Source organism: Nicotiana sylvestris, chromosome 5 (genome assembly GCF_000393655.2).
Source record: "Nicotiana sylvestris chromosome 5, ASM39365v2, whole genome shotgun sequence".
Taxonomy (NCBI): domain Eukaryota; kingdom Viridiplantae; phylum Streptophyta; class Magnoliopsida; order Solanales; family Solanaceae; genus Nicotiana; species Nicotiana sylvestris.
This window is the reverse complement of record NC_091061.1, coordinates 1,063,497-1,090,537: the sequence shown is the minus strand read 5'-3', so window position 1 is coordinate 1,090,537 and position 27,041 is coordinate 1,063,497. Positions and strand designations below refer to the sequence as shown.

Here is a 27,041-nt window from a genome sequence, read left to right as displayed (position 1 = left end):
AACCCTAAAAGTCAAAAAATGAGTAACGATCATGGTAAGGCGATGACTATAGTTCCTTAGGTCAATATTTATGGTCTGGAAAAATATTAAGCAATCCGGGTCATGTGTCCTGGGTCCATACCACTGGTGTGGGCTATAACACACAAAAATTTGGAAATCGGGGGGGGGAGGAAATATAAGTTTTATGTACATAAAACGCCAAAAAATGAGTAACGTTCATGGCAAGGCAATCATGTCGAGGCGGTGACTATTGTTCCTTAGGTCATTTCTCATGGGCCAACAAATTTTAGACGGTTGGGGTCCGATGGCCTGGGCTCATGCCACCGGCCTGGGCTATAGCACACGAAATTCTGGGAATCAGGCGGAATTCCAGTTTTATAGCAATAATACTCCAAAAAATATGTAACGGTCATGGTGAGGCAGTGAATATTTTTCCTTAGATCGTTTTTGATGGGCCTATAATGATTTAGACGATCATGGCCCGATGGCCTAGACCCATGCCACTGGCATGAGCTATAGTACACAAAAATTTGGAAATCAGGCGGAATTTCAATTTTATGGCCCTAAAACACCAAAAAACGAGTAACGGTTATTGCGGGGCGGTTACTATTGTTCCTTAGGTCAATTTTGATGGACTGGCAAAATATTAGGCGATTTGGGTCTGGTGGCTCGGGCTCATGCCACCAGCGTGGGATATAGCACACAAGAATATGGAAATCGGGCAAAAGTCCAGTTTTATGGCCCAAAATGCTAAAAAAATGAGTATCGGTCACAGAGAGGCGGTGATTATTGTTCCTTAGCCCATTTTTGAATGGCCGACAAATTTTTAGATGATCCAGGTCCGGTGGCTTGGACCCATGCCACCGGTGTGGGCAATACCACACGAAAATCTGGGAATCGAACGAAATTCAAGTGCTATGGCCATAAAATATAAAAAAATGAGTAACAATTATGGCGAGATATTGACTATTATTCCTCAGGTCGTTTTGTATGGGCCGACAAAATTTTATATTATCCGGGTTCGGTGGTCCGGGCCCATACCACCAGCGTGGGCTATAACACACGAAAATCTGAAAATCGGGCTGAACTCCAATTTTATGTTCCTAAAATGCCAAAAAAAAAAAGTAACGGCCATAGCGAGGCTGTGACTATTTTTCCTCAGATCGTTTCCGATAGGCCAGCAAAATTTTAGGTGATCCTTGTCTGGTGGCCCGGGCCCATGCCACCGGCGTAGGCTATAGCATACAAAAATATGGGAATCGGGAAAAATTCCAATTTTATGGCCCTAAAATGCTAAAAAATGAGTAATGGTCACAACGAATTTGAATGGCCGACAATGTTTTTGATGATTCGGGTCCGGTGGCCTGAGCCCATTCCACTGGCATGGGCTATAGCACACGAAAATCAGGGAATCGGGTGGAATTCTAGTTTTATGACACAAAAATGCCAAAACAATGTGTAACGATCACAACAAGGCGGTGGCTATTGTTCATTAGCTCGTGTTTGAATGGCCGGCAATGTTTTATATGATCCGAGTCTGGTGGTTCGGGCCCATTCCATCGGAGTGGGCAATACCACATGAAAATCTGGGAATCGGGCGGAATTCTAGTTTATAGCCATAAATGGCCAAAAAAGGAGTACGATCATGGAAAGGTGGTGACTATTGCTCCTATGGTCGTTTTTGATGGGTCAGCAAAATTTTATGTGATTGGGGTCCGGTAACCCAGGACCATACCACCGGCGTGGGCTATAGCATACGAAAATCTGGGAATCGGGTTGAATTCTAGTTTTATGTCCCTTAAATGCTGGAAAATGAGTAACGGTCATAGCGAAGTGGTGACTATTGTTCCTTAGATCATTTCTGATGGGATGGCAAAATTTTAGGTGATCCTTATCCGGTGGCCCGGGCTCATGCCATCAACGTGGGCTATAGCAACAGACATTTGAGAATCGGGCGCAATTCCAGTTTTATGGCCCTAAAACGCGATAAATGAGTATTGGTCATAGCTAGGTGGTGAATATTGTTCCTTAGGTCATTTTTATAGGTCGTCAATGTTTTAGACGATTCGGATCCAGTTGCCAGGGCCCATGCCACCAACATGGGCTATGATTCGGGTCGATGTAACGGTCATAGAGAAGCTGTGACTATTGTCCCTTAAGTTGTTTTTGAAGGGACGACAAAGTTTCAGATGATCCGGGTCCTGTTGATCGGGCTCATACCATCGGTGTGGGTTATAACACACAAAAATCTGGGAATCAGGAAGAATTTCAGTTTTATGTCCCTAAACGCAAAAAAATGAGTAACGATCATGGAGAGGCGGTGAATATTGTTCCTTAGATCATTTTTTATGGGCCGGAAAATTTTTAGATGATCCTTGTCCGGTGGCCCTGGCTCATGCCACCAGCGTATGCTATAGCGAAAATCTAAGAACTAGGCGAAATTCTAGTTTTATGGCCCTAAAATGCGAAAAGCAAGTATCGATCACAGCGAGGTGGTGAATATTGTTACTTAGGTCATTTTTAATGGGTCGGAAATGTTTTAGACGATTCGAGTCCGGTTGCTCGGGCCCATGCCACCGGCGGAATTCTAGTTTTATGTTACAAAAAAGCCAAAAAAATGAGTAACGATCATGGCGTAGCAGTGAATATTGTTCCTTAGACTGATTTTGATAGGCCGGCAAAATATTAGGCGAACTGGGTCCGATGGCCCGGGCCTATGCCACCGGCGTGGGCTATAGCACACGAAAATCTGGGAATCGAGCAAAATTCTAGTTTTATGGCCCTAAACACTAAAAAACGAGTAACGGTCACTGAGAAGTGGTATTCATTGTTCCTTAGGTTATTTTTTAATGGCCGATAAAGTTTTAGACGATCCGGGTCTGGTGGTCTGAGCCCATGCGACTGTCGTGGGCTATAGCACACGAAGATCTGGGAAGCGGGCACAATTCCAATTTTATGGACATAAAATGCCAAAAAATGAGTAATGATCATGGCGAAATGGTGACTATTGTTCCTTAGGTTATTTTTGATGGGCCATTTAAAGTTTTAGACGATCCGGGTCTGCTGGCTTGGGTCCATTCCACCGGGGTGGGCTATAGCACACAAAAATCTAGGGATCGGGCATAATTCCAGTTTTTTGGCCATAAAACACCAAACAAATGAGTACGAGTCATGCCGAGGCAGTGACTATTGTTCCTTAGGTTATTTTTGATGAGCCGTTTAAAGTTTTAGGCAATCCGAGTCTGGTGGCCGAGGCCCATGCCACCGGCGTGGGCTATACTCTGGAAAATCTGGGAATTAAGTGGAGTTCCAGTTTTATGGCCCTAAAACTCCAAAAAAATGAATAGCGGTCATGGTGAGGTAGTGACTATCGTTTCTTAGGTCGCTTTTTTGGGATGGTAAAACTTTAAGCGTTTCAGATCCAGTGGCATTGGCCCATGCCATTGGCGTGAGCTATACTACACGAAAATCTACGATTCGGGCAAATTCCAGTTTTATGGCCCCTATAACGCTAAAAAATGAGTAGCAGTCATGGCGAGGTAATGACTATTGTTCTTTAGGTCATTTTTGATAGGCCGGCAAAATTTTTGGCGATCGGGGTCCGGTGGCCTAGGCCCATGCCAGTTGCGTGTGCCATAGCACACAAAAATCTGGGAATGAGGCAGAATTCCAATTTTACGGCCTTAAAACGCAAAATAACGAGTAAGTGTCATGGTGAGGCACTGACTATTGTTTCTTAGGTCTTTTTTGATGGGCCAATAAAATTTTAGGTGATCCGCATCGATGGCCCGAGCCCATGCCACCGGCGTCGGCTATAGCACAAGAAAATCTGGGAATCGGGCAGAATTTCAGTTTTATGGCCCTAAAACGCCAAAAAAACAAGAAACAGTCCGGTAGCGTGGGCACAAGCTACTGGCGTGGGCTATAGCACACGAAACTATGGGAATCAGGAGGAATTCTAGTTTTATGGCCCTAAAATGCTAAAAAAAAAGAGTAATGGTCATGGCGAGGCGCTGACTATTGTTCCTTACATTGTTTTTGATGGGCTAGAAAATTTTTAGGTGATCCAGATCTGGTGCTATGGGCACAAGCTACTGGCATGGGCTATAACACATGAAAATTTGGGAATCGGCCGGAATTCTAGTTTTATGGCCCTAAAATATTGAAAAACTAGTAAGGGTAATGACGAGGCTGTGACTATTGTTTCTTAGGTTATTTTTGATAGGCCAAGATAATTTTAGGCGATTCGGGTCTAGCGGCCTGGACCCATGCCACTGGTGTGGGTTACAGCACACGAAAATCTAGGAATCATATAGAATTCCAGTTTTATGGCCATAAAATACCAAAAGATGAGTAACGGTCATGGCGAGGCGGTGACTATTGTTCCTTTGGTTGTTTTTGATGGGGCGTTTAATGTTTTAGACAATTTGGGTCCGGTGGCCCGGACCCATACCACCGGCGTAGGCTATAGCATAGGATAATCTGGGAATCGAGCGAAATTCTAGTTTTATGGCAATGGCCCTAAAACACAAAAAAAAATGAATAACAGTCATAGAAATGTAGTGACTATTGTTCCTTAGGTCAATTTTGTTGGGCCGGTAAAGTTTTAAGCGATCCGGATCTAGTGGCGCAGGCCCATGCCACTTGCTTGGGCTATACCACACGAAAATCTGGGAATTGGGAAAAATTCCAGTTTTATGGCCCAAAATGCCAAAATATGAGTAACGATCATGGCGAAGAGGTAACTATTGTTCCTTATGTCATTTTTGATGGGCCGGCAAAATGTTTGGCGATCCGGGTCCGGTTGCTTGGGCTCATGCTAGTTGCGTGTGCTATAGCACAAGAAAATTTGGGAATCGGGAAGAATTCTAGATTTATGGCCCTAAAATGCTAAAAACGAGTAACAGTCATGGAGAGTCGGTGACTATATTTCTTAAGTCTTTTTTTTATGGGTCGAAAAATTTAGGAGATCCGGGCCTGATAGCCCTGGCCCATGCCAGCGGCGTGGGCTATAGAACAAGAAAATCTGGGAATCGAGCAAAATTCGAGTTTTATGGCCCTAAAATGTCAAAGAACGAGTAACGGTCATGGAGATGTTGTGACTATGGTTCCTTAGATTGTTTTTGATGGACCGACAAAATTCTAGGCTATCCGGGTCTAGTGGCCCGGGCCTATGCCACCCGAAAAATCTAAAAATCATGCGGAATTCTAGTTTTATGGCCCTAAAAAGTCAAAAACAAATGTATAACGATCATGGCGAGGCGATGACTATAGTTTCTTAGGTCTTTTTTTACGAGCCGACAAAATATTAAGCGATCCAAATCCTGTGGCCTGGCCCATGCCACAGGGAGGGGGGGTTCAAGTTTTATGACCCTAAAATGCCTATCAATAAGTAACGTTCATGGCAAAGCTGTGACTATTATTCTTAAGGTCATTTTTTATGTGCCGGCAAGATTTTAGGCAATTCGGATCCGGTGGCCCGGGCCATGCCACTGGCGTGGGCTATAGCACACGAAAATATGGGAATATGATGAAATTCTAATTTTATGTCCCTAAATTGTCAAAATAGAGTAACGGTCATGGCGAGGCATTGACTATTGATTCTTCGGTCATTTTTTATGGGCCGGAAAATTTTTAGACGATCCGGCTCCGGTGTCCTAGGCCCATGCCACTAGCATGGGCTTTAACACACGAGAAAATTTAGGAATCGGGCGGAACTCTAGTTTGATGGCCCTAAAACGCCAAAAAACGAGTAATGGTCATGGTGAGGCGGTGCTTATTATTCCTTCGTTTATTTTTTATGGTCCAGAAAAATTTTATTCTATCGGGGTCTGGTGGCCCGGGCCCATGCCAGCAACGTGGGATATAACACACGAATATTTGGGAATCGGGCGGAATTCCAGTTTTATAGCCCTAAAAAGCCAAAAACGAGTAACGGTCATAGAGAGGTGATGACTATTATTCCTTAGGTTATTTTTGATGGGTCGGAAAAAGTTTAGGCGATCCGGGTCTGGTGGCCCGGTGCCATGCCACCGGCGTGGGCTGATACGAAAATCTGAGAATTCGATAGAATTCCAGTTAATGGCCCTAATACACCAAAAAATAAGTCGCGATCATAGTGAGATAGTGATTATTGTTCCTTATATCATTTTTGATGTGGGACAAAATTTTAACCGATCCGAGTCCAATGGCCCAGGCCCAGGCCACCGGCGTGGGCTATAGCACAAGAAAATTAAGAAATCAGGCGAAATTCCAGTTTTATGGCCGTAAAACGCCAAAAAAAGGTATGATTCATAGCGAGGTGGTGACTATTTTTCCTTAGGTCATTTTGGATCGGTCAGAAAAATTTAGGCGATCCGGGTCTGGTAGCCCAGGCCTATGCCACCTGTGTGGGCTATAACATACAAAAATCGGAGAGTCGAATGGAATTCCAGTTTTATGGCTCTAAAAATGAGTAACGATCATAGAGATGCGGTAACTATTATTCCTTAGGTTATTTTTGATGGGCCGGAAAATTTTTAGGTGAAATGGGTCTGATGTCCTTGGCTCATGCCACCGTCATGGGCTATATCACTTGAAAATCTAGCAAACAGGAGGAATTCCAGTTTTATGCCCCTTAAATGCCAAGAAACGAGGAACGGTCATGGCGAGATAGTGAAAATTACTCCTAAGGTCATTTTTGATGGGCTTGCAAATTTTACGTGATTCGGGTCCGGTAGCCCAAACCCATGCCACCGGCATGGGCTATAGCACACAAAAATCTGGGAATAGGGTGAAATTCCAGTTTTATGGCCCTAAAATGCCAAAAAATGAGTAACGATCATGGCGAGGCGGTGACTGTTGTTCCTTAGATCATTTTTTATGGGCCAAAAAAATTTTAGGCGATCCTTGTCCGGTAGCACGGGCTCATGCCAACGGCATGGGATAGTACACAAAAATTTGGGAATCGGGTGAAATTCCAGTTTTATGGCCCTAAAATGCCAAAAACTAGTATCGGTCATGGAGATGCGGTAACTACTGTTCCGTAGGTCATTTTTTATGGGCCAGAAAAGTTTTAGATGATTCGTGTCCAGTGGCCTAGGCTCATGCTACCGGCGTGGCCTATAGCACACAAAAATCTGGGTCTCACGCGAAATTCCAAGTTTTATGGCACCAAAACACTAAAAAATGCATAACGGTCATGGTAAAGAGGTGACTATTGTTCCTTAGGCCATTTTTGATGGGCCGACAAAGTTTTAGACGATCCGAGTCCGGTGGCCCGGGCCCATGCCACCGACGTGGGCTATAGCACACGAAAATCTCAGAATCGAGCAAAAGTCCAGTTTTATGGCCCTAAACGCTAAAAAAATGAGTAAAGGTCACTGCAAGACGATGATTATTGTTCCTTAAGTTATTTTTAATGGCCGGCAAATTTTTAGATGATCCGGGTCCGGTGGTCCAGGTCCATGCGGCCGGCATGGGCTATAGCACACGAAAATATGGGAATCGGGCACAATTTCAGTTTTATGGCCATAAAATGCCTAAAAATAAGCAATGTTCATGGCAACGCAATGACTATTGTTCCTGTATGGTGGCCCTGGCCCATGCCATCGGCATAGTCTATAGCACAGTAAAATCTAGGAATCATGCGGAATTCAAGTTTTATGGCCCTAAAATGCCGAAAAACAAATAACAGTCATGGCGAGGTGGTGACAATTGTTCCTCTGGTCATTTTTGTTGGGCCGGTTAAATTTTATGCAATCCAGATCCGATGACACGTGCCTATGCCACTGACGTGGGCTATAGCACACGAAAATCTGAGAATCTGGCAGAATTCCGGCTTTATGGCCCTAAAACGCCAAAAATCCAGTAATGTTCATGGAGAGGCAGTGATTATTGTTCCGTAGGTAATTTTTGATAGGCAGATAAAATTTTAGGTGATCCAAGTCTGATATCTCGGGCCCATGCCATCGGCGTGGCTATGGTATAAAGAAATTATGGAATCGGCCGAAATTCCAGTTTTATGGCCCTAAAATACCAAAAAATGAGTAACGGACATGGAAAGATGGTGACTATTATTCCTAAGGTCGTTGTTGATATGCCGAAAATTGTTTAAGCTATCCGGGTTCGGGTAACGGCTACAAGGGAGAATTCACATGGAAACTGTACCCGACCATGGATGGACATCACGCGAAAATATGGGAATCAGGTGAAATTCAAGTTTGATGGCTCTAAAACGCCAAGAAACGAGTAATGGTCGTAGCGAAGCGGTGACGAGAGTCCCTTAGGTCATTTTTGATGGTCTGAAAAACTTTTATGCGATCCAGATACGATGGCCTAGGCCCATGGCATAGGCGTGGGCTATAGCTCAAGAAAATTTGGGAATCGGGCGGAATTCCAATTTTATGGCCCTAAAAAACAAAAAAAAAAAGAGTAACGGTCATGGCGAGGCGGTAATTATTGTTCCTTAGGTCATTTGGGATGGCTCGACAAAATTTTAGGCGATCTGTGTCTGGTGGCCTGGGCATATGCCACCAGCGTGGGCTTAGCACGGGAAAATCTGGGATTTAGGCGGAATTCTAGTTTTATGGCCCTAAAACACCAAGAAACAAGTAACAGTCATGGCGAGAAGGTGACAATTGATCCTTAAGTCGTTTTTTATGGGCTGGAAAAATTTATGCGATCCGGGTCCGGTGGCCCGGGCCCAGCCTCTGGCATGGTCTATAGCACATGAAAATCTGGAAATTAGACGGAATTCCAGTTATATGGCTCTAAAACGCCAAAAATGAGTAAAGGTCATGGCTAAGTGTTGACTATTGCTCCTTAGGTTGTTTTTTATGGGGCGGAAAATTTTTTGCGATACGGGTCCGGTGGCCCAGGCCCATGCCTCTACTGTGGGCTATAGCACATAAAAATTTGGGAATTAGGCAAAATTCCAGTTGTATGGCCCTAAAACACCATAAAAAGAGTAACGGTCATGGCGAGGCAGCGACTATTGTTCCTTAGGTCATTTGGGATGGGCCGGAATATTTTTAGATGATCCGTGTCTGGTGGCCTGGGCCTATGCCACCGACATGGGTTATAGCACATGAAAATCTAGGAATCAGAAAGAATTCCATTTTTATGGCCCTAAAATGCCAAGAAATGAGTAACAGTCATGGAGAGGCAGTGACAATAGATCCTTAGGTCATTTTTTATGGGCCAACAAAAATTTATGCGATACGGGTCCGGTGGTTTGGGCCCATTCCACCGGCGTGGGCTATAGTACATGAAATTTGAAAATCGGCGGAATTCCAATTATATGGCCCTAAAATGCCAAAAAAACGAGTAACGGTCATAGCAAGGGGGTGACTATTATTCTTTAGGTCGTTTTTATGGGCCGGCAAAATTTATGCGATTCGGGTCCGTTGGCTCGGACCCATGCCACCGGCATGGACTATAGCACACAAAAATCTGGAATCGGGCGTAATTCTAGTTTATTGTCCCTAAAACGCCAAAAAAGAGTAACGGTCATGGCGAAGCGACGACTTTTGTTCCTTGGGTGGTTTTTGATAAGCCAGCAAAATTTTAGGTGATTAGGGTCCGGTCGCTGGGTCTATGCCGATGGAGTAGGCTATAGCACACGAGAATATGGGAATCGAGTGAAAATCCAATTTTATGGCCCTAAAACGCCAAAAAATGAGTAAAGGTCACGACGAGACGGCGACTATTATTTCTTAGGTCATTTTTTATGGGCCGACAAAATTTTAGGCGATCAGGGTCCGGTAGCCCGGGCCCATGCCACCGGCGTGGGCTATATCACGCAAAAATTTGGGAATCAGATGGAATTCCAGTTTTATGGCCCTAAAACGCCAAAAAATATGTAACGGTCATGGCGAGGCCGTGACTATTGTTCCTTAGGTTATTTTTTATGGGCCGGCAAATTTTTCGGCGATCAGGGTCCGGTGGCCCGGTCCCATGCCATCGGCATGTGTAAAACACAGGAAAATCTAGGAATCGATGCATAATTTCAATTTTATGGCCCAAAATGCCAAAAATGAGGAACGGTCATGGCAAAGCGATGAATTTTGTTCCTTGTGTGGTTTTTCATGGGTCGACAAAATTTTAGGGTATACTCTGTACCGACGCCTTTCCTTTTATGAAGTATACAACTAAGTGACTTCATAACCTCAACGTACTTTTTTTCTTACTATAACATAGGCCTTCGTCGGGCTTTCGTCCATTCGCATATAGATGGAGGCTTGACTTCGCTATCCCTCATGACTTGGTATAGAGACGTGTAGTTTTCGGTTTTACCACCTGAATGCCTATGAGATAGTGGTCGGCCTTTTGAATGCCTTCTTCGTTACTTTTCTGAGAAGCCCTTTACAACTATACTATAAAGGACATGAGGGGTGTTCACCTTTGGAAACTTAGCTACATAAGTCCTTCTTAGAAAGTCAAAGTAAAGGCAAACAACATTCTGTTCTATAGCTACTGTCTGGTCGCCCGGACCCATGCCGTTTGTGTGGGCTATAACACATGAAAATCTGGTAATCGGGCAAAAATTCAGTTTTATGGCCTTAAAATACCAAAAAATGAGGAACGGTCATGGCGATGTGGTGACTATTATTTCTTATGTGATTTTTGATTGCTAGGAAAATTTTTAGGCAATTCGGGTCCAATCGCCCTGATCTAGCATACGAAAATTTGGGAATCTCCGGAATTCTAGTTTTATGGCTCTAAGACGTGAAGGAACGAGGAACGATCATGGCGAGGCAATAACTATTGTTCCTTAGGTAATTTTTAATGGGTCGGCAAAATTTTAGGGTATTCGGATCTTGTCGCCCAGACCCATGCCTATGGCGTGGCCATATAGCATACAAAAATCTAGAAATTGGGCGAAATTCTAGTTTTATGGCCCTAAAAGGTTAAAAAAGAGGACCCGTCATGACGAGGTGATGACTATTGTTTCTAAGGTGGTTTTTTATGGGCAGGCAAATTTTTAGGTGATTCATATCCGGTCGCCCAGACCCATACCGATGGCATGGGCTACATCACATGAAAATCTAGAAAACAGGTAAAATTCTAGTTTTATGGCTCTAAAACGCCAAAAAAGAGGAACGGGCATGGCGAGGCGATGACCATTCCTCATTTTTTGGTGTTTAAGTGTCAGAAAACTAGAATTCAGGACGATTCCTAGATTTCCATGTGATATAGTCCACACCATCTTCATGAACTCGGGAAACCGGCTCGAATTCCCTAAAATTTTACGGGTCTATCAAAAATGACCTAATATACAATAGTCATCATTTCTCCATGACCGTTCCTTATTTTTGGCGTTTTAGGGCAATAAATAGGAATTCAGGACGATTCCTGAATTTTATGCTATTGTCCATGTCATCTGAATAAATTTGGGCGACCGACTCCGAATCTCCTAAAATTTTACGGGCCAATCAAAAATAACCTAATGAACAATAGTCATCACTTCACCATGATCATTCCTGATTTTTTTTTATCATTTTAGGACTATAAAACAGGAATTCAGAACAATTTCCAGATTTTCGTATATGCATGAATTTAGGCGAACGACCCCGTATCTCCTAAAATTTTGTGGGGCTTAAAAATTGACCTAATAAAAAATAGTCATTCCTTTTCAATGACTGTTCCTCATTTTTTGGCGTTTTAAAGCAATAAAAGTGGAATTCAGGTTGATTCCCAGATTTTATGTGGCATAGTCCACTCCATCTGTATGAATTCGAGCGACCAACCCCAAATCTTCTAAAATTTTGCTGGGCCTTCAAAAATGACCTGATGAACAATAGTCATCATTTCGCTATGGTCGTTCCTCATTTTTTGGCATTTCAGGGCTATAAAACAAGAATTCAAGACGATTCCCAAATTTTCATGTGATATAGTCCATGCCATATGCATGAATTTGGGCAATCGACCTTGAATCTCCTAAAATTTTGTGTGCCCATCAAAATGACATAATGAACAATAATCATCGCTTTGCCATGACCGTTCTTCGTTTTTTGGCATTTTAGGGACATAAAACAGGAATTCAAGATCTTCTACCCTTATTTTTGGCATCTACACTCTCCTATCAAGGGTCATATCCTCGATGAGCTGAACATGTGTCATATCCTGCCTAATCACCTATCACCAATACTTTTTCGACTTATCTCTACCTCTCCTAAGACCCACTATAACCAACCTCTTATATCTCCTTACTGGAGTATCTGGACCTCTCTTTTTTACATGGATAAACCATCTCAGCCTCGCTTCCCGCACTTGTCTATCATAGAGGCCACTTCCACCTAATCCCAAATATCTTCATTCTGATCTTATCTCTCCTAGTATACCTACACATCCATCTCAACATCCTCATTTTCGTCAATTTTATCTTCTGGACATGGGAGTTTTTTTCTAGCCAATACTCTGTCCATGCGACACGAATTTGGGATAATATTCATTTTTTTGTATGTGTTAGTGCACACTGATTTTGTAGAATTTCTTTGGGGACTCCAATTGGCCTGAATTTTCGTAGGTCCATAGGAAATGACCAGTGATGAATACTCATTGCTTCGTCATGTCTTTCATGTTCATTTTATAGTGTTTCATGATCATACAACATGAATTTATAATTATATCCTCTTTTTAGTGTGTATTAACTTTTTTTTGGCAAATTATACTACTAGGCATGCCTACTAGCTATTTTATTAATAATAAAAGAAAAATAGAAACCACAACGAAAAAGTACAAGTAAAGCGGACAAAGCTCCAGTAGTGTTGCCTCTATGCCTTAGCTATATAATCGCTCCTCTGCGCCTCACATTGCCTTATGATGGCAACCTCATGTAGAGGATCATGGTGTAGCTGTCGGCAAAGTCTCACGAGGGCATATTATCTCATAGCCGCTTGGATTTTCCCAAAGGCATAGGACAAGAGCAAACGCATACGGGGCTAGGCCTTACCTTACAAATCCTATTGAGGCATAAAATACCCTCCTCTACTAGCAAGCATGTAAAAAGTATGAACTAGAAAGCACCAAATATTCCATGATCATCGCAAAGTTTATAACATACTCTATGATGATATTACAAATGATTATGCTATGACGGTGATAGAATAAAATGTAATAATAATTTGATTCTTGCCCCTTCTTATCCAAACTTGTAAATTCTTCAATTTGTAAATCCGTGTCGTCTTCATCAAACCTCTTTAAAATGTCTTCAAATTTCATGATTTCTTTTTTGAACGGTTGGAACTCGTAGACATGGTTGCAACGACCTGTTTTTGTTTTGCAATTCTCATTGGGGGTCGCCTAATGTTTACTTCCTCCTTAACCTTTTCGTCCCAACTCTTCTTTCTTGTATGAGTCTTGTTATTATTTCCACTATGCATAGGTGATAAATTACCTTTTTTTGCTGCCTCTGCCCGACATTGTTACAAAATTTCATTTTCTTCTCCTTCCTCATACAGATCTCTTCCCACGTTCACTGGATGTGGAAAGTTTTCGACGAGGTCAAATGTCATCAGTGCATTTCCATCTTGTGTATTTGCCAAAGCTGTCGTGTTTTGATGTTGTTCTATGACTTGCATCTTGTTCCTGTTCTTACTCACATTTCCGGTGCTAACAGCTTGAGATGAAGTTATTGAGTCTATTGTGTGTATTAATACATGTTGATTTTATAGAATTTTTTTGACGGACTCCTATTGGCATCAATTTTTATAGGTCCATAGGGAATAGGCCTAGTACCAATACTCATTGTTATTTATTTATTTTTCATTTTTTCTGTGAAAGAAAAATTATTTTCAATGCGATACAAATGTATTGTAAAATGATTATATTAGAGAAATTTGGATTTATTTTAGAAATTTTGTGTTTTGTCTATCATTTTTGGAGGCAAAAAATTTTAAAATCTCATAACTTATGATCTTAAACTATCCAAGTTAAGAGTTAGCTCGATGCAGCATCTGATAAAAATAGGTGTAAAAAAATCTTATACTATCCACATATATAACTTAAATCCTTTTATCCACAAATTCAAGAATGCAGCCCGACATTGCAAATTTCTTTCTCTATCCTTTCCCAGTTTTTGTACTAAATAATATATACAGAGGCAAGAGCTTAAGGAAAATGCATTTTGCAAAACTCATAACAGTACATTTATACTTAACAATAATTAAAAAACAGGCGAAAACATGCACCGACACAAGGATGACCAATATTAACAAGAAAATGAAATTCATCATATAATAATATTTTTTTTTTTTTGCTAATAAGGATACGATTATATTAAAAGCTAAACAGTAACATTATTACAAAGGGGACCAATCGTGGTATAGTAGGACTACCACCAATAGTGTGGGGTAGGATTGGATAAAATATCTTTATCCTTTACTAGCGGTTTCGAGTTCAAGTTCCGGAAATGAAAATAAATCCTGATAGGGAACACTTGCCCCTTGATAAGCCTTACATTGCACAAATCCGAATTAGTCGAGCTCCAATATGAGTAACAGAAACAGTATGGAAAAAATATTGTTTAAGCTATCTTAATGATCTTTCAAAGCTAAAACTCTTCCAAGAAGTAATTCCATCGCATAATTTAGTAATCCTCCCTTTCACCTTATAATTTGCTTCTTCTCTTCTTCCTTCATTGGCCTTGTTCTTCTTTGTGAGTTTCCTCTCAATTATTTTTGTGGATGATCACACATGTTATATTTATTGCGTCAAAATCATTAAAGCTAAAGTATTTTTAATAATAAAAAGCTACTTAACTTTGTCCAAGTATCATAAAAATGATATCATTTTTTCCATTGTCACTATTTTCGACACCACAGTTCGACAACATTTTCGAAAAGTTCAAGCAACATAGCATCTTATTGTTTTGCTTTAGTCTTTTTGGAGGTACAGAGAATTTAAACTAAACCGCAAATTTGTACAATTCAAAATATTATTAAGATGAAGAATGATCAGCTGACTTACAAGGCTGGCTAGATTCATTCATTATACATTAATTCAACAGAATGCAGTACTAAAATAGCTCTCAACAACATTGCTAGACAGTATTTGCAGCACAGAGAGATTAGTCGGGCCGACGCACCTTGGTGTTTTGAACTGGCTAACTGCAGCCCCTAATCCTACAAAATGATCTAATATCTTATGGAATGTTCCCCTCTTCACAATTCGGAGTTCAAGAGCTCCAATGGCGTTGACCTTCCGAGAGCCCACATAGCCTGCATCGACGAAAGATATGTCCAAACAATTGCAGCATTCTTTCAAGATTTCCTCACTAGCCTCACCACTCAGTTCCCAGAAGATCACATAGCGTCCCGGATCAGCTGAGACGTTCACGTGACTCGTGAAATCGACTACTTCTAGCTTTTCGTCTGATAAGATCTTGGCTGCTGCTTCTACGGCTAGCTGTAAGTCTTTCTCGGTGTTCTTGTCAATGTTGATGCTCAATAAGAGATTCCTACGGCAAATAAACTGGAGTTCTGGAGTGCCATTATGGAATCCTTTTATCCTGACAACATCACCGAGCCTATAGCGATACAGACCTGCATGTACAAGCCTAAACTCATTCAATTTCTTGGCGAAAACTTTAAAAGGGAATAATCAAAACTCATAAATAAGATGAATTTCAATCTTTATTTTCAAGTGAACAGTGAGTCTCATGGTGAAGGGGAGCTTTGGTGTAACTGGTAAAGTTGCTTCTATGTGACCAGGAGGTCACAAGTTCGAGCCATGGAAATCGTCTTTTGCAAAAATGCTGGGTAAGCTTGCGTACAATAGACCCTTGAAGTCGGGCTCTTCCCCGTACCGCGCGCATAGGAGAGCTTAATTCACTGGACTGCCTTTTTTTAAGTGAGTCTCATGGCTTTGAAAACAAGTTTATGCTGGCGCTATAAATTCATTATACTAAGAAAGAATACAGTGAACCACTGATATAATATGCTTTTGCCAACTAAAGCATCACAAGAAAAAGGGCAGAAGAAAATTATACCTGCAAAGTTGGTGACTACAATTTCATACTCTTCGCCGAGTTTAACTTCAGTTAAACCGACTGGCGTAGGCTCCAGACCGTCTAAATTTTCCATGAGAGGAATGAATTCGAAATAACCAATATTAGGAAGTACTGCATATGTAACAAGCTCGGGAGGCAACTCGGGGTTAACGTTTGCTCCAATCCACCCTTCAGAAGATCCATAATCTGCACTTAGCAGAGGTAACTCGCCCGCATAATGCCTCAGTTTCTTCAAGTACGGTTCCATGGATCCAGTCATGATACCATATATGTACCTAGTGTTCGGGAAAAGAGCTGGAATCAAGCCATACCAATTGCTCAATCGGCTGCACTTGTTAAAAATAGTATCAGCAAGCTCGGGATCAGGCTTGAGTAATTTCGACATTGCTGCTCTCATAGAAGGAACTGTCACACGGCTAGAAAGGACTCCATCTCTTATGTTGGTAACAAGTTCTTGCCATACTTGTTCGAAATTTCGAAAAGCATGGACTATACTATGAGCAAATGTAGAAGAGACGACTTGAACCTCATCGCGAAAAATGAGGCCACACAAAAGATGACAGTACAAAGATTGTTGGAAATCAGGGCCAAATATTACTTCATCAGGGCTACAACAAGGGGTCTGCATTGCCTTCATTGTCTTCTTGAATTGTGCATTTCGGTATACATTGGTAGTGGCAGTTCCAGCTGCCAAACCGCCCTTCGTCTTGAATTGCTTGCTGCCATATATGAACTGCAAAGCTTTCCCATTTACAACTGGAAATTCTCTGCAAAATAACATAAATTTTCACATCAACCATTTGCTAAGCCAATGATGTTTTTTCCGTGTTTCAGAATACAGTTAGCCAATATGTTAACTAATCAATTACGATAAATTGGACTAGATTTTACTCTCTTTTTTCTGGAGTACCTTGACGTGGCATCAGCCTGATGGGGTTAAAGAATCAGTTTTGTCTATAAAAGGGCTAAAATCACTAATTTTAGCTTTTTTAGCGCATATAGTAGGATGGATCTCAACAAATATGAAAGATAAAAAAACTCCTTGTGACGCGTTAGGGATGTGTCACCACATTTATCACCGTGTGAACTATAAGCTATGTTGTGTGGACTCTCCAAATTACTGTCGCACCCGTGTCGCACTCTCCAAAAATACACTGCTTTTGGAGACACGCACCCGATGACATTTTCATAGAGTCCGAGCAACATAGACTATAAGTCTATAACACTTCCCTGAGAAGAGTCCACTTATTGGTACCAAGAGAAAAAGTAAAAAACACTCATTAAGACAAGAATAAATCTTTCCACTACACATGAACAGATGTGGAAATTTTCAAAATAAAGAAATAAACAACTCATGCTGTCTTTCTCAATTTGGACCAACTTTTCCACAAATAAAAAAGGCCATTACCCAAAAATGCAGTAGAGTTGAAAAAGGTGGCACTAACAGTGTAAAGCATTATAAGATAGTGCATGAAATTACATTATACCTGTTCCTAAAGGCAAAAGATGTCTTGAATATTTGCATAGTGGATTCCATCAATTCTTCATTGAAAGGTACAAACTTTGGCTTTCCTTGAGTTGTCCCAGAACTGCAATTAATCATTAACATCAAATTTTCTTCTTCCACCTCTAAAGATATAACCTTTACACTACACAACACCACTCTTCTACATCCCAATAAAAACCATTGAAGAAAGAAAAACAATAATTTCTCTTTAATTTTCTCTTCTCATCATGATAAAAAGTACACATTTATTTATTTTAATGTCTGCATCGCGCTCCTTAAGTGCGAGCCGACTCTTTTTTCCTTAAGTCGAGTATGTGAAAATTCTTTGGATGACAGTGAGACTTGAATCCAGTACATATGCTGCTTTGATCTCATGCTAAAGTATGTAACCACTTTATCTAAAAACATAAACTATTATAGAAGTGACATGTTTATTTACTCCCTCTATTCTAGGCAGTCAGGGGCGGATTTAGGGGGTGGATTGAGTTTCACCCGAACCCCTTGCCGGAAATTAAACTGTACATATAAGGTAAAATTCGGTGTACCTATATATATTATATAATACCCTTGACACAGCCCAAAAGCATAGCTCAGTAGTCAAAGGGGTTAAAAAATCTTTGTTAGGTTGTTGGTTTAATTCTCACTTGCCACAATATTTTTTAATTTATTAACTTTTTCCTTTTTATGAACTCCGTTATCGAAAATCTTGCCTCAACCACCACCGGTGGCAGCACTTCCTTTTTAATCTGTTCCATAAAGAATGAGAGCTTTCTAAATTTGAAAGTAGCTTAATTAATAATTGGGTTTTAAATTTAATATTGTACATATTTAATAAATTTCCTAACACCAATATACTGTTTGAGTTAAACCTACTTGGTTCCGCATAACATGTATCTGAACTTCTACTTTTGTCCATGATAGCCACACAGATGTTATATCAAATTTAAGACCACAAGTTTCAAAAGTCTTATAAACCATAGTGTACGTCATGTTTAAGACCTTAAGTTTTAGAACTCTCTTGATTTTTGCCGAGTCAAACTAAGACACATAAATTGAACAAAGGAAGTACTTATTTTAGGTTTGCAACAATTAGGAGGGGAAGAAATTTTAGAGTACCTCAAGGAGATAGTGGTAATAGGCTTTCCAGTAAGAATGGGAGAAAGATCACCATCAGCAATTCTATGAATGTAAGGTTCCAAATCCTTGTGGGTGACAATGGGTACACAATTCTTGAAAGATAGAGAATCAGTTTTCCCATTTAGACCCCATTGTTGCAAATATTCTGTCCCTCCATTTTCTTCCAAAATCTTCTGTAGGGTCTCTTCTTGAATTTTGCCAGCATCTCTTGTTAACACCTCAAATTCCTCTATCACTTCTTGTGGATCAAACTTCTCAGTTTTCTCTACCACCGTTTTCATTATCTTGCTGTAACAAATAGCAATCATAAGTTTAAATGGATTCCATGGAGCTCAACCACCACAATATAAATAAAAGGAAAAAGGTTCAAAGTTGAAGGAAGTTTGGAAGCACTAGTAAAGTTGTCTCGATGTACCAAAAAGGTTGTGACGTAGTAGTAAGTACCACTTCATCATTAACATGAGGTCTCAGGTTTGAGTTCCTAGGTATGAAATGTCTTTGTTAAGGAGCGTTTTACCCTCAATGTGGAACTTCTCGATGTAAATTCGGATATAGTCGGACCCTAATGTGGGTACTAGAGCTAGATGGAAAACCAAACAAAAAACTTTGTCTGGTGTGACATATAGGTTACGGGTTAAGTCGTGGAAACAGCCACTAATGTTTGCGTTAAGGTAGACTGTGTACTTCACACGCTTTAGGGGCACAGCCCTTTTTCTGAACGAGTGTGAATGTGGGATGTCTTGTTCACTTGGCTGCTTTTTTTCAATAAGGTTCAAAGTTGCTCCTATGTTATCAAAGATTATTCAATTTTTATGATTCTTTACACTTTTGGTCCATTTATACACTTACTTTAGTAAATTATCTCGCATTTACACGTGTCCAAATACTTTGAGAAAAAAGGTCAAATTTTGCCTGTTTACTGCTAATTATGGTTTAAAATTACTCTAAAGTTGGAGCTCAGTTATAAGTCGATAGCTAAAACTAGAGTTTTTCCTAACGTCGATCATAAAATTAGACTAAACATGAGGATAAAATTGAAATTCAAATGTTACAGAGATAAATTTGACCATTTTCCCAAACAAAATTAAAAAATAAAGGAAACAGAAGGGAAGAAAAAACAATCTGTAAAGTGGATAGCATCTAGTGCTTGCTTAAGTGGGCGTTTGGATATAAAAATTGTAAAATTCCAAAAAAAAAAAGTGAAAGAAATTTTTAAGTGAAAATGACATTTGAAAATTAGAGTTGTGTTTGGACATAAATATAATGCTGATGATCTGAGTCAAAAAATTTAAAAACCAACCTTTTGGAGTTTTTTAAATTTTTAAAAAAAATCCAAAATTCATCTTCAAATGACCAAACACTTATTTCAGAAAAAAAGTGAAAAGTTTTTGAAAAAATAAAGACGAAAATTCAGAAAAGGGTCCCAGATATTGGATTTGGATTTAAAAGGTAAGGGTCAAAATTTCAAGGATTCCACTATGTGAAAGTAACAAATTCAAATCCCATGGAAGGAAAGTGTCACATCTTTATCACAGGACCACTTAATTACTAGCACTATGGAAATAAGACAAAAAATAGTACATTAATTTTAATTTTATTTCTTTGATAAAGTATATTCAAATATATAATTGTTATCAAAGGTCCCATGGAACTTGTCGGTACTACCTGGTTCATAATAATTAATTTTTTTATCTTTTTATTTTGGTCCAAAATAAGTGTCATTGTTACATAATCAAGAATAAATTAACTATAATTTTTTAAATTTGCCCCTATTTACATATCCCAATGTGTCAAATTTATAAAAAAGGGCAGCCCGGTGCACTAAGCTTCCGCTATGCGCGGGGTCCGGGGAAGGGTAATTTAGTCAAAATACTTATTTGTTTTTTAGAAGTTTTTATTTTATTAAAGGGTGTGCCAAAGACAAAATAGTCACTTATGATGGACAGGAGGGAGTACAAAATAAAGAAAAAGCACATTATTAAAGCCAAATTTATGATTCAATGAACCAAAAGAAGAGTGAATTAATTAATGCTCACTCACTGTAATGGTACTTAATTAAGTGGTAATAGATGTAATTAAAATCTCACGTACAGAAAAACAACAACCAATACATGTGTGAAAGTTATCACTTATATTAAATAACTTATAGGGGTCATTTAGTTGGAAAGAAATTATCTCATTTTAATGGTGATTAAAAAATACTATAATTTCAAGATAACTAACCCTGGATTAATTATGTCGTACTTTTCTACCAACCAAACATAAAATAAACTCTTCTTGAAATTGGGACAAGGGAGTACTATGAATTACTATAACTTATTAGTTAAAAAACTACTTTAAATACATATATGAAAGAATTATTTGACTCTCAAATAATAATAATTTCATGTAAAATATAATAGGATAAAAAGTTAACAAAGAACAGGAGAATCACTATAACACCAAAATTTGTCAAAGAAAAGGTCAAACAAAATTAGAAGTTCCAAAAAGAAGAAATATTAGACCAAAAAAAGAAAATTAATCGGGAAAACATCATCTTTTTTCCGATGATTAACTCATTAAAGCCAAAGCAATTATATACAGAAAATAGTACCTGTATTTTGTGAGTGGCAGCTAGAAATTAGAATTGCAGAAAGTAATATATCAGTGTAGATTTCAGTGTAACTGTTTTGCCTGTTGAAAAACACAGGCAAAACACACACACACACTATCGTACGAAATGAAGAGAGAGAGGAGAAGAAGAAGAAGACTTTGAGCTACGAGGGAAGATTATGGTAGAAGGAATTATATATATAGATGGCTTGACTAAGAGCAAACACCGTCCAACGTGGGGCCTGTGTATTTGAAATGAAGCATGTCGACTAGCATGATATGTAGGCGGAGTTAGAATTATAATTTTATGGGTTATAGATTTTAGAATGATGATTTCAAATGCTAATGATTTGGTTATAAATTAATATTTACATATATGATGAATTTTTATTATAAATATATTATTTGAGTAGAAGCCGTTTGACCAAAAAATGTAACTCTTGGCTCAACTAATTAAATTTATGAATTAAGGGTTAAACCTAGTTAACAATAATATTTTTAGATGTGAGTTATGAATGTGTAGCTAACGTGGGACAGATCTGTAAGAAATATAATAATGGTGTGTCACATTCATTCCAAGTAACGTGAGTAATAATGGAGCATTAAATAACAATGAGCAATAATAAAATGGCATTCAAGTAAAATAAAGGAGTGATTCACCCAATAAAGGAGGAAATAGATGTTATTACTCCTAACAATATTGAATAACAGACAGATCCTTGAAGGTTCGAATTATCTTCAGATCTGGTAGAAAGTATAAAATGATGTGGACAAGAATCTTGGGAAAAAAAGTGTTGTTTGTATCTTAGTAAGAGAGAAAGAATCTTTTTATCAAAATGTGTTCTTGCAAACGAATATCACCCACCTAACGACACTGTCTTTTTCCCTCTTTATATGAGACATATTTCTAACAAACACTAATAGTACAAGAGCAAAGAATATCCACTAGAATATTCTCTTTAAAATTCTATTTTGAAAACTAGCCGTTACAGGTCTGTCAATAGTGCTCGACCTCGACGTTGATGCCTCGACCACGAATCTTACTGCTTCCTGGTCAACCTCGACTGATGATGGCTTGAAAACTCTTCCTTTAGTGTTATTGTCTTAAATACTTTAGAGCATATTTTGACATATACAGTTAGTCTCCCTGTTTATTGAGGCCGGCCTCAGGCGGCCTTGACTAGTGGACTCTGTTTGTCGTGGTCGGGAAGATTGAACGAGTGGGTCGGGTCGCAATGTTTGAGACAAGCTGGCAACGTGGCCTTTCGTGAGCCGCAACTTTTGGAGTTACATCATTTTTGGATCAAAGTGACGTCATGCGTCATTATGGTGCGTTTTCCCGATACTTTGCGTCTGTTGATTGGATTTGCTGCTTCGATACTGGTGCTAGTTAATGATGACATAATTTCTTGGTTTCGATGCTTGAATTCTTATAAATAGGGATGTGAGGACACACACTCGTGTTTTACAGATTTCCCATATCGAAACCTTGTGCCCTCTTCTTCTTGTTCTATTGTTATTTTCTTCTCCTGCTCTAGCGACCCTCGTTGCTCTTAACTTTTCATTACTTGAATACCCTCTCTTTCTTCGGAACTATGTTTAACGTATCTTCTGGTCCCATCAAGGAAAACAACCCGGTCCTCTTGGCGATGGTTTTGCCTCCTCACACGGAGAGTGTCTTTGTTGCCATTGAGGATGAGGATTTCCCTACCGTGGAGGAGATAGTTCCTCGTGGTGGGAAAATCAGGTCTAATTTTACAAAGGCGCCTGAGGCTGGGCCCAAGGTCTCCCAGTCGGCGATGAAGGAGGCCGATTTATTAGAGCTTAGGGCCAAATTCGACATTCACGCTCGCATCGAGTTGGTCCCTGCAGAGCAGGATATGATACAGGTCCACTGCCCTAGGTATTGTGCATTCTACGCCTACCCATTCCATGTCAGCTTCACTCTTCCCCTTCTCCCATTGGCGGAGGATTTTTGTCGTTTTATGGTGTTTGCCTGGCTCATCTCTCATCGTACATCTATGAGCTCATTAGGATGCTTACTAAGTTTGCAGAATTGGCCGGGGTCGAGATCACACTTAGGCATTTGATGTATCTCTTCGCCTCTAGTTTCTATAGGGGTACGATATTAATCGAGGGGCAAGTGCCTGGTGGTGACGATGGATGACAAGGCGAACCGTCAGTTATGGCATAATTGTTTTTCGTTAGAACCGAAGACGTGGTGGCCAACGCATACGTCTTCCCCGAAACTTAGAATTACACTCGTAAGTGTCTAACTTCTCTTAGTTGAGACATTTGATTTACTTGCTTGGTCGTGGGTTATGATCCCATGCTCCTCTCTTGTGCAACAAAGACTATGCTCCCTCCTTTGGTCGAGGACATTTCTGATTGGGTGGGTCAGCTTCTCTCTCATATTGCAAGAATTCGTGAGTGGCCAGGCTATTTTAAGAAGTTCGGGCCTGCTCCCTCCCTAACTGCTGAGTTTCTTCATTTTGGCCTCTTATAGTTTGCTACGGATGATCGTCTTTTCTTTTGCGCTTCTTTCATTTCCGGCCCTAGGTCCTTTGAGGAGGCCGAAAGATCCCCCACCTGCATTTCGTAAGAAGAAAGTTGCTTCCTCTACGACTGCGGCTAGGTCTGATCGCTCTTTGGTCCCACATACTGCTGCTTTAGTTTCAATTTCTTCATCTACGGATATTCCGACAGCGGAGCCTCCGGCTTCCCCCTTATACCGTCTTATAGACAAGGAGTAGGAATCATTGCTAAGTGACAGAGACTTGGTGCCCCGTAAGAGGAGGTTAGTGGACGTTGGTGACGGAGTTGTTCGGGCCACAAATTCTGTGATGGATGATTTTACCCTCCATGAAACAGTAACCATAGTTCTTGAAGACGACTTCGAGCTGACGTCTAAGGTTTCGAGGTCAGTCGAAGCCATTGAGGGCGTATCCCTTCCTTCTCCGACGATGGAAGTTGAAGGGCCGACCTCTAGGGTTTTTGATACTTCGCGACAAGAGGGGTCGTCGACTTTGCAACCAGCCGAGGATATTTCTTTGCCTTCTAATGGGAGGAATAAAGGTATTGCCGAAGATGGTTATGAGACGGGTTTAGATGTCGACACCGTTGGACTAGGGATGATGAAGGAGGGGTTTATCCAACTCGAGGTGAGGTTGGAGGTGTCTATGAGGACTATTGCGATCTCCATGGATCGTGATCTGTTGAAGATTACGGAGAACGTAGTCCCCACCCTCGGCCCTCTTGCTCTGACGTGGAAGGCGAAACCCTTAGAGAGTTGTACGACGTCACTCTATCGAGGAGCATAGTCGGCCTTGCCCTCAGGGTAAGTATTTTGGGGCTTCATTATCCGACTAGCATTTTGTTGTGTTTTGTCTTTGTTGGTGGGTGTCCTTATTTTTTTCTTCCTTTTCTAATGTTGCAGACCATGATTTTGGAGATTGAAAGTTCTCTAAGGGAGGAGAGGCGTAAGCAAATTTTGAGAAATTGGAGCGCAAGTATCTTGAGTACCGCAGTAAGTATCGGGAGCTTCGCAGGCGTTTTGGCGAGGGCGGCAACTTGCAAGCCCTTCCTGATGAGTTTATGGAGAAGGACGACAAGCTGGTGAGGGTCATTGAGAAATACAGCGTCCTTGAAGGGACGTTGAGAGGCAAGGAAGAAGAGCTCGAAGTGAGCAAAGGGGTCGAAGCCCAGTGCAGCGAGTTACTTCGCCTGTAGGAACTTCGAGTACGAGTCCCAGTCCAGAACCTGACGTGTTAGATGCACCATCAGTGTACAGGACCTAGAGGTCCTGCGTTTGAAGAGAAGCATGGGCGGCTTCTCTTTTAGCTTTGGGCATTACTTTTTTGCTGAAGTCGGCGACGAAGTCAGCGAGGACTTATGACTTTATCGTTGTAAGCACGTGATTTTTGCCTCACGGACAATCACTCCAAAAGAAAACAAAAATAGTGACCAGTGACCTCGCTGTACAAATTTTCAATTTTTCATGACCTGTACTGCTAGTCATTTGTGGTTCGTCCCAAGTTGCATTTGATCTTATCAATCAAAATACAAAGTATGTCTGTCATGGTAATCAAACCGTAATTCGGTCATTGAAAGAAAATTCAAAAAATATATATATGCATCGTTCGTTCTAGGTTGTGATTTAACTTACTTAAACATTTTAATTTGGTGTGATAATTGTGTTGAAGTGTTACATTGTTGTTTGTTTTAATTTCATTTTTTTTATTATTTATTTTGTTATTTCATTTTTGTTTTAAAATAAGAGAACAAAGAAAAGAGTCATTTGGGCCCAAGAAATGAAACAAAAAATAGGCCAAAAACCGGTACACAAGCACCCAGTCCAAGTCAGGCCTACCCAAACACTGATTCAAACGACGCCGTATCAGCGTCCTTATCAAAACCGTTGATCTGACTCAAACAAACGGTCCTGATCAGGTTGATCACTTCACTTCAACGACGTCGTTTCAGGCAAATTAATCTAAGCCGTCCAACCCCTTGATCCAACGGACCCAGGCCTTTCCCCCTAAACCCGTCAAACTTTGACCCGATCCAGCCTTACCCGGTATCACCCACTATCAAACCCAAAACGACACTGTCTTCCCTAAGTGAATAGATCCTGGCCATAGATCTTATTTGATCCAACGGCCAGGATCTAAACCCCTAGATCGTATATAAGCTTTCTATCGTACCACACACCCCCTATTCGAACCCCACCTCCACTCATCGTCTTCACCAAACACTGAAACCTCCCAAACCCTAGCAGCCGCCCTGATTTCCCTTTCACCAGAACCCGGCGGCATGAACGCCGATGACCCCCTCCTGAACACCCTAGGACCACCTCACTCTCCTGAACATGAATCTGTTACCCCCTAGCCTCGAATCACCTTCCTTCGTCTCGAATCTTCATTTGAAGATTCGAGTCGAACTCTGACTTATACCAAACCTCACCATCTTTGTACCAGACACTCCCCTGACCTCCTCGTGACCAAACCAGGCTTGGTTTGGTCCGAATCTACCCACAACTTCTAAAAAACCAGATCTGAAGATCCAGACCCTAGAACACATGAACCTAGGGAATCCGGCTAGTCTTAACGGGGGTTTGAGGTCTATTAGACCTTAATCAAGGTGTTCTCATGTGAGAACACCCTGATTAAAGTTTGTTCGGCCTCAAATGGTCAAAGTTGAGTCAGACTTGGGTCAATTTTGTTTGGACATTTTTCGGTAAGTTCTTCTTTGCTTTTCTGTTTTATTCGAGTAATAATTAAGTTGTTAGCATGCTTTGTTGTGATTGATTGTTATTTCTGGTATTTTTCTTAATTCCTTCCATCTTTGTAAGGCCTTTTATTTGGTCGTTGGTTTGTCTGTGTGTGTTCTGAATGTATTCTGTAATATACATGACCGTCAATTAGATTAGTCGTCAAATAAGTTAATTCATATAGATTCCCAGTAATTGAACAAAGTTGTCTGAAGTCATTCGGGACTTTGTACGTGTTGTTTATATGAACGACTGATTATTATGTGTTACGATTAATATAGTCGAGTCGATGTATGTCGTCAATTAGTTTCAGTCATTAATGGTAACAACTTGATTCGTTTGTTTATTTCTGCTGTGATCGTATTTGAATCCCATTAGGAACTGAATTGTATTGCCTATTGGTTTTATTCAATTTGAATCAAAAACATCTAGGGGTAGGTTATAAGGGCAGTTCAGACTTTGATCTTAAATGGATGCCATGTTTATTTGGTTCAGATTGTGGGCAGCATGCGTATGGTCAGCTGTTAAGGAATTAAAATAATTGG

General features: G+C 40.4%; 1 protein-coding gene across 2 annotated transcripts; it reads right to left on the bottom strand.

The window, feature by feature from the left end:
- Positions 1–14,814: 14,814 nt before the first annotated feature.
- LOC104236492 (jasmonoyl--L-amino acid synthetase JAR4) lies at positions 14,815–21,399 on the bottom strand. 2 transcript variants are annotated; one of them, XM_009790420.2, is made up of 5 exons: positions 21,229–21,399; positions 18,615–18,923; positions 17,479–17,580; positions 15,971–16,758; positions 14,815–15,524 (listed from the first exon to the last, which is right to left on the bottom strand). In XM_009790420.2, exons 2-5 carry the CDS (start codon positions 18,914–18,916, stop codon positions 14,983–14,985), a joined length of 1,734 nt encoding a protein of 577 aa, XP_009788722.1. In that variant the 5' UTR covers positions 18,917–18,923; positions 21,229–21,399; the 3' UTR covers positions 14,815–14,982. The 2 variants fall into 2 exon arrangements, with proteins under 2 accessions (XP_009788722.1, XP_009788712.1); XM_009790410.2 differs by lacking the exon at positions 21,229–21,399 and having other exon boundaries at positions 18,615–18,958.
- Positions 21,400–27,041: the final 5,642 nt, after the last annotated feature.

Excerpts from the sequence above, each read along its gene's own strand:
- LOC104236492 (XM_009790410.2), bottom strand. The coding sequence starts at position 18,943 with ATGATTGCTATTTGTTACAGCAAGATAATGAAAACGGTGGTAGAGAAA. Across the intron at positions 17,581-18,614 it reads ATTACCACTATCTCCTTGAG|TTCTGGGACAACTCAAGGAA; the intron begins GTACTCTAAAAT and ends GATTAATTGCAG. Across the intron at positions 15,525-15,970 it reads TGTAGTCACCAACTTTGCAG|GTCTGTATCGCTATAGGCTC; the intron begins GTATAATTTTCT and ends TTGTACATGCAG.